The 8,460-nt window shown below is 43.0% G+C and overlaps 1 protein-coding gene across 1 annotated transcript; it reads right to left on the bottom strand.

The window, feature by feature from the left end:
- On the bottom strand, positions 1-7,687 carry LOC139633266 (synapse differentiation-inducing gene protein 1-like). Its single transcript, XM_071498830.1, has 4 exons — positions 7,238-7,687; positions 4,924-5,421; positions 1,467-1,604; positions 1-864 (listed from the first exon to the last, which is right to left on the bottom strand). The coding sequence occupies exons 2-4, from the start codon at positions 5,347-5,349 to the stop codon at positions 706-708; spliced, it is 723 nt and encodes a 240-aa protein (XP_071354931.1). The 5' UTR covers positions 5,350-5,421; positions 7,238-7,687; the 3' UTR covers positions 1-705.
- Between the last annotated feature and the right edge of the window lie 773 nt (positions 7,688-8,460).

The following is an 8,460-nucleotide window of genomic DNA, read 5'->3' as shown; positions in this document are numbered from 1 at the left end:
TTTCATTATTCATGCCGAATGTATTTATTGACTACATTTACAGTACACAATAAACACAACTAACCCTCTTGACCACTGCTCAGCAGCTTTGTGTGCATTCTGACTGTCACCTTCGTTATATTTCTACTGAGGATCTGCTTCCCTCTGTTGACCAATTGGACAAATTTCCTGTATATTCCATGAATAAACAAACTTATTTTCCAAGAAATTCATTTACAAATGAATTTGTAATAATATTGACAGATATAATATATTGACAGAGAATACATCTACTGTAAAGGTAAAATAAAAATGCTGTGAGTGGCTAACGTGTTAAAAGGTAGGTAGTTCGTTACTGCTTTGAGCTCAGTTTTCTTCTAACATATAAGTACAGCACAGTCTTTGTGAAAGTCATCTTTTTCAGCACTTTCTTTTCTTCTTCTTGTGATAGTGGTGGAATAGCTTGGTGGGAGTGTTGCATCCCAGTCCAGATCAATATGCAGTCCAAGTGATACTCCATCCACACATCTTGTTTTTTTCCCCTCTTTTTCTCTATCTCTGGTTTAGTCTTTTCTCTTCATTTGGCTTCTTCCTTTCGCAGACAGCCAGCAGCAGCACAGGCACACGCCTTCATGAGAGGCGAGGAAATCTGTCCAACCTCTTCTTTTCCCTTCCTCTTGTTTTGCCTCCTCTCACTATCTCCCCCCAAGCATGCCGGTCCCAGTGTTATACGTGTCCAGGCTTGGACAGGTAGGCTATGAGGGCCACAACCACCCCCACATACATCCCTGTTCCAATGGTGATGGAAAGAGCGGCCAGGAATAGAGCTCTTCTGGAGCTCATTCCTGCTCTGGAGAAGTCTCCCTTAGCGATGGCCTTGCCAGTCTGACAAAACAAAGCAGAGTGAAATGAGCCGGTGTGTTACTCATCAGCACTGAGTGTATGAGTAGGTGTTAAGCCACAGTTAAAAGAGAGAAAACAAGAAATGCTCTTGGGGAGCCATTAGTTACCATGGCAATTAGGTCATTATCCCTCTGACAGTGACAAATGCGTTGTTTGGGTGTTTTGGTTTCCTATCAAAAAAGGAGCCTGGCCTTTATTTATTCTTCTGACACATTATTCTCTGTTCCGTTATAATTGTCTCTGCAATTATTGTGGAGGATGTTGCAAAAGTGTATCCTGTGCTTTGTATGAAGTTGCATGGCGTGAGCCTAATCTTTTCCGACAAACTGTGAGACAAACTGTGTAAATGCAGCGCACCGCTCATACAGAACATACAGTGGTTTCCTAAAGTGGACACAGAAGACTGACAATCTGGCCAAAGCTGCTAAATTTACACAGTCTCTCATCTGAAACAACTGCAAGGAGGGTCACACGGTGGAAAATGGGCTGCGGTAGCACTTGTTTGAGTGCTTGTGCTCACTGACCTTAAATAGAATGCAGTGTAATCAGAGTTAATGACAGGCTTGAGGTCTCTGGGCCTTTACCTTGTGAGAGTAGTAAAAGGCAACAATGCCCAACGGCCAGAAGCAGCAGAGCATGGAGAAGATGGCTAAGCCCAGGTAGTCCCGAGGGGGTAGCACGATGAAGTTGTCCTCACTCTCACTGTCACTGGAGCTGTCACTCTGGAAGACAGCGGGTTGATAAAGAATAATTAAATGTCAGAAAAGGAGTGGATGATGCCATTTAGTGTGGAGTTACATTTAGTGAGACTGAGTAGACTTTCTTTAAAAGGGACAAAAGGTGAGTGTGGTGATCCAGAGACTGACACCTGAGTAATAATGGAGTATGGCTGACATGTGTAGATAGTCAGGTGTACTTTGGACATCTTCGCAGTCGTCCAGCAGCCCCCATCCCCACCCCATCCCACCCCCACCCCCACTCCACCACCCACCACATAGGCCACTGTATCTGCCCTTGTTCCACAACCACCCAGGACATGATGTGCTCAGCCAGGCAGAGAGGATTTTGTGCCTCTGTCAACACCCATGAACGGCCTGACAGATAACACAGGATTAACGGATTGTTCCATCATTGCAAGGTGACAGGGGAAACAGCAAGATGACAGTGTCATTTATGTGCTAAATTGCTTCTACAGCATCAAAGACCTAAACCATTTCTCCTCAATGCACCCGGTGTCTTACAAGACACTGAGTGTTCAACAGGCTCCCAATATTGTGCCTCGATACCCAGAATTTTATTTGTATAACGCCAAATCATAACATACATTATCTCAATGCACTTTACATGCTAAGGTCAAGACTTTACAATATTGCAAAGAGAAACCCAACAGTTGCCACAATAATGATTGGATATGATGTAATGTTAAAGGGTAGGCATAATAACCTGTAGCTTCGGCCTACACCTTTTTCAAACTGCAGAAATCTTTGTACATGAGTTTGTATATCCATAGATATGAATCAATTTCTATTCTGTATTGATTTTGATTGCACTCTGAAATAAATTCTGAAAAAGAAAATTCTTCTAAATACTCAGGGCCACTGGGGCTGAGCGGGCTAATGAATGATACATTCGAATGCCGCTCAGAGTACATTGGCACATCGTGCCTGCAGCGAGGATGGCGATGTTGACTGCATGGCTGACCTTTAAGAGGATGTGGCCTTACTTCTTCTCAGCTGTCCCAGAGACAGAGTGGATGTTTGTCTAAATAAATAGCTCTCATAAGGAGCAGCTTTCATTTGTTAGTCTTGCTGCCTGCAGGGATCAATCAAAGAGGGGAAAAGGAAGGCACAAAATAGAAATCAATATGTAAGGCAGGAACTGAACCAACCATTTCAGAGGTAATTAAAGAACAGTCAGGAGAGGCGGGCAGACAAGAAAGGAACCATGCTTGTGCACTGACAACCTCATTTTTAAACATATGGTGCACAATTTTCTCTTTCAGCTTCTAATCTAATCTATATTTACCAAACCCCAGGTTTAATGTAATTATCTTGAGCTATTTTGGGAGTGTTTCTGTGTAGGAACCTTATTTAGATGTAAGAGGGAAGTGGAGGACGGCGGAGCTATACTATCCAAACTGTTTCCACACATCTAGCTTTGCCAAAAAAAGATTATGAGGCTTCCTGTTATCTGCTTTATGAACACTGCCCACCTGGACAGACGGGCGTGATCCATCAAAGCGGCAGCTGGTCATAACCACATAATCTGACATCACATGAATAAACCGGTGGGCACAAACTGCAGTAATCTCCTTTTATCTTTGTAGCAGGACCTGATAACAGTCCTGAGTGACTGGTGCATTCAGTCCTACTGACAGTCGTCCTGACACCAACTCCAGCCGGCTGGGGACACATTCCCAGCCTGGTCTGATGCCAGTATAACTGATTGGTCCCCACCGTGGCACAGTGCCTTTAACAACCTTGTCACAGCTCTCTCCGAGGCCTTGTTAGAGATTGGAGGGGGACAGTCAACTCCACAGCAGGGCGCACCCTGTTAATGGCAGGGACAATTGCAGTGGCATCATCCACACGCTCTTGTTACGTTTTGCTTGCAATTTATATTCTCTCTGTCACACAGATGCTGACATAAAGTAGCTGTGGAGCCATAACTTGTTTTTCCTGTTTCCTGTCTACACTATGGATAGGGCACAAGGAACTGTGGAGTGATTATATGGGTTGCAGCAAAAAAAAACAAAAAAAAAACAAAAAACAAAGACTAGTGCAACTGTGTAAACACCACACACAAATCTTCACAGACTACATCCTGGAAATTTATGAAATTGTAAAAAGCCTTCCAGTTCTGCTCTTATTTTTAGTCCCCATCGCTGTCAAAGTCCTCTAAATGTTTGATTGCTGCCGTAGAGAAAGCTGGTAAGCATCAACGCACAGCTGGTACATGCTCTATCCAAGTCTTGGAATAATGTCTACTCCTGAATTAATCTACAGTGTGTGCACATTTGTGTGGTTTTATGAACAAAAGGGACATGAATCTTAGCGCTGAGACTCACACACACAGACACACAGGAAGGGAAAGTAGAGAAACGCAGGTGCTGAGTAAAAAGTCTCCTATTCTGGCTGGAAACACAACTTTCATCCGTTCATCAGATTCATTTGCTCTTTTGAATTGACATGGAATAACTTTATCTCCAGGCTCACCTGCTCCAACAGCCGTGCATCAGCAGAGTCCCGCTTAATACCCTCAAAGCGCGTCATTACTTATGGCATTAATGGCAGTCACTGCCATGTCTCTATCTATCTGCCAGGCCTCCGAGTGACAAGTGTTGGCGCAATCATCAGCCCAGTTAGAGTGCTATACTTCTTCCTCTGCCAGCTCAGAGCTCTGGGTGTCTCAAAAGCATCCCTGGGTGAAATTAGATTTTCACCACTTCTGAAAGGACTTTGTTCTTTTTCGCTGTCACGGTTTTATTTGGATAGTGTAGTTATAGTCCTAAAAGATATAGGCTGGATTGATTAAATCAGATGTGTCATTTTCTAACAATGTAATTATAAAACAAAACGCGCAATTACCCTGCACTAGATTTAAAAGATTCCAGCAAATTGACCGTTTAGAGTGAGAAATAGGAATGAATCAGACTGGCAGTCTATTAAAACAGTAAATGAAATAATGGCATTGCTACAGTGTACATGACATGACCAACTTTCTGCAGAAAGATGGCCTTAACAGTTACGACAAAGTGATGAAATGCTTTTAATTTCATATCAAAACTCAATATTCGAATTACTCTTTCAAACACTTTCAAATTGCTCTTACTTGCATCAATTTTCCTTTCAGCGTGTGTAGTTCCACTAGTTATTCCCTTGTAGCTTGTAGCAGGAGTCAGGAACTTGAAGTATAACTATTACTACTTCTGCTTATTTCGAGTATATAACCATGTATCAGAGTACAACTGAAATATATCCTGCTAAATCTCCACAATAAGATACCACTAGAGCACTACACAATACTTTTTTCGCTCTTAACCTCATACTCAGGACCCTGCTCATCCTCCACCTCGTACGACACCGTCTGGATCTTCACATCCTTCTCTCCTTGCATGCTGTCCAGGCAGTTTTCTGTGGACGCTCCATCCAGCACAGCATCTTTACTCTCTGTGAAAGTGGTCTCAAAGCTCTCGCTCTTGGAGTCCTTGCTGTGAAGACTCACGTCGTCTTTGTACAGGATGAAGTTGGGCCTGTAAAAGGCCTCCACTGCTAGGTGCAGGGACGTTGCATCAAGGTACTGCTGAGTCTTATGCTTGCCATTGGTTCCGGTGTAGTAGTAGCCGATTAGGCTGTCCTGGTAAGGCTGACTCGGGTAGTCACACTGGTAACCCTGGTAGTCGTTGGGGACCACGTGTCTGCTGGTTTTGTCTAGCAGGGGGTTCTGGAGCTCGCTGAGGCTCTCCATGACGACGACGGCAGGTTCAGACGTTTAGTGGATCAGAGGATGGAGTCCAGAAAATATTTGGCAGTCTGGCAGCTGGAAAACATGTTAAGAACAGGATAATAAAACCTTATAAGACAGAAACAACAGTCCAACTAAATCATGGCACAAACTTGGGAAAATACAGTAAATTTAGATGCAATGTAGCTATTCAGTCTGATCCAACATGAGTTGTTTTTTTTTTTTTTTTTTTTTTTTAATAATGAGCTCTCTTGGACATGAATTCAGTGCAGGAAATCTTATTTGGCAATCAGCATTCATCTCACAAGCTCTCGCCAGTCTGGGCCATAAAATCACCATCTGTTGTATGTTCAACTGTTGCATCTCACACCCCCAGATTCATATAAACATGTAGGGAAAAAATATCACCCACTTGTCACAGCTACCTATATTGAAAATCAGGGGAAAAAGTGTGGCAGGTGCTGCTGTATTTCCCAGTGCATACTGATTACTCTGACTAATCTGTGGACTGGCCTCCTTGACTCCTCCTCGGTTGTTTTCAAATGCAGCTGGAGAGCAGCAGGACAAATGAAGTGGAAGATCAGTTATGAAATTAGTGTTTTATGCAAAAGAAACACAGTAACACTGTTGGGCGAGGCAGTCGCTGAGGCAACAAGTCCACCAATTAAAAGGCTGTGTGATCTGAGCATGTCCAGATTTGAGTAAGCAAATACACAATTCTGTTTGGCAAATTTGCCATCCAGCACCAATGGCCAGTCTCGCTTGGCCCGCATCTATCAAATGAATCTTTCATCCCGTGTAATGATGAAATAAGATAAAAGCCCCTGAAGCAGCTGTGTAGTATTTTGGAATTAGTAGAAAGTAGCAGATCAAGTCAGAGTGATTTCATGCTTTTTTGTTTGAGGTGCTGATGAGCCACAGGGTGGAAATACACAAGACAATTTGGTGATTTTCCACAGATTAGAGGCAGAGTATGATTTATGAGGTCAGAGGGGTGATTGAGTTGCAAAGAAGGAAACAGACATACAGGGGCTGGGCATAATAACTGGAATAACATAAAATGTGATGCCACTGAGTGCAACAGCATTACAAACCGTAGCCTTAAGATTTGTATGAGTGTCTCTGACAGTCTAACTCGAACAAATCTGATATTTATTGCACAGTATTATACCGCTTTGCATTACCGTCTGCATATGCAATGATTTACATGATATGTGGATCTACAGGAGACCTTTGGCCCGTGTGACCCCATGATAACAAAAGCTCCTGAAGCAACAGTATGTTTCAGAGCTGTTTGGTTTGGCGTGGAGAAGCATGAGTAATGTGGAGCCAGCGGCTGTGAATCTGAGCCCACACGCACAAGACTCAGGCTCACTATCTCCAACAGTGTGTCCAGCGGTTTCCATTCTCACATCAGGCTGCACCACTCTCCAGATAACAGGGAATTCCATTACACACTACATTAGACAACAAAACCCACATCCACAAATAATTCATCTGACATGAGAAGGTGTGCGCTCAGCACATGTGAGTGTGTGCTTAGACCCCACAATTATTAATGATCATGAGCACCTTCTGTCTCTCCACCTTCTCTTTCTCCCTCTGTTTTTGCCTGTTTACTACAGTTTCATGCACATCTCATTCTCTCTCTCTCTCTTACACACACACACACACACACACATGCACACACACACAAATTGTGATGACATCACACATTTTTTTTTTAATTCTAAATAATTCCTTTACATATTTTATGTACCTGTTAATGAGGGAATTTGTCATGTTTTCACTCTTTTGTATCATAGAGAGAGATCTCATATCTCCCCTCGAATAATAGCGTAAGAGTATTCCTTAGATAGCAGTGGATAAACATATCCGAGAATCATCTTACCTGTAGTAGAAAATCCTCCCGCAGGTTTGTTCAGCATCGTTCCTCGGCGCAACTGAGTCGATGGAGACGGACGGACCCACCTTTCTGCCTACTTCACATCACCAGTTTTGCAGGAACCTGCCATCGCAGCAGAACATATGGTATCCGTTTAAAGGGCGCAGTTATTCCGGGTGTGTGAGAACGGACTTTGCTCGCTGAGCTCTGCCCGCTGTGGCACCGCTGCTGCGTCTGACAGGTAGATTTTACGCACACTATCACACTGAGCTCAGGCTCCAAACAACTCCGACAGAGGCTGAGCGGACTCCTGCCAGCTGGCTGGCTGTGAGAGGCGCGCTGTAAACTCTATTACCCACCGCGGATTTGACATTTCCAAACTTGCCTTGCTTGGGCGTCTTCCTCCATCCCAGTGTCTCATGTGCTGGCACCCCCAGCGGTGCTTTGTCACCTCGTTTCGATGCAGGTTTGGTTCCTCCTGAGATAGACACCGAAATATGTTTCAGATCACACAAGGTATATATACTCGCCATGAGATTTGTTCCCTGAAATGATTACTGCTTCAAGTTAACTGTAAGCTTGTATGATTGTTATCCTTCCACCACTGATTGTAGAAAACACACAACACGAAAAACTTCACAGGTCATTTTCACGAAGCTCTCCTTCCCGCTCCATGAATTTAAAAATTTCACATACATCTAAAAGCCTGTGCCAATCTGTTTAATTTCTTTGAGTCGGCAATGTGCATGGCTATGGATTGGTTCCAAATATAGCACAGGAATAAGCCACTATTAAATTCATTGCACATTTATATTTGATTAATATTTTAAACAAATCCCATGCATTTATCATGAGCCTGCCAATTTCGTTGTGCCTTTAACCCCACTCTGCTAAGCTGCTTATGATTCCATGGCACAATTTATCATTGTAAACACTGTTTACATAACATGAATATAGATTTCCCATGAAAACAAATGGGTGACATAAACCTAATTTATTTTGATCCCACTGGAGAATAATAATGACGTAACTACAGCATTTACAGAGACACAGTCTGCGGCTTAGACTCATGTAAAAAGACACTAAAAACATTGGCTATCAGAGTTTGTGATGCAGTGCCAAAAACTAAAAGACTGATATACAGCCACTGAACACTGGAAACATATCTTATTCAGAAGGAGCACTCTGTTCCACCAGCTCATAAAAATGTCTGGAGTTAATAATGTGCA

Source organism: Trachinotus anak, unplaced genomic scaffold (assembly GCF_046630095.1).
Source record: "Trachinotus anak isolate AG129_WGS33_773 ecotype Australia unplaced genomic scaffold, CSIRO_AGI_Tana_v1 ptg000015l, whole genome shotgun sequence".
Classification (NCBI taxonomy): domain Eukaryota; kingdom Metazoa; phylum Chordata; class Actinopteri; order Carangiformes; family Carangidae; genus Trachinotus; species Trachinotus anak.
The sequence above is the reverse complement of the archived record's forward strand: the minus strand, read 5'-3'. Positions and strand labels throughout refer to the sequence as shown.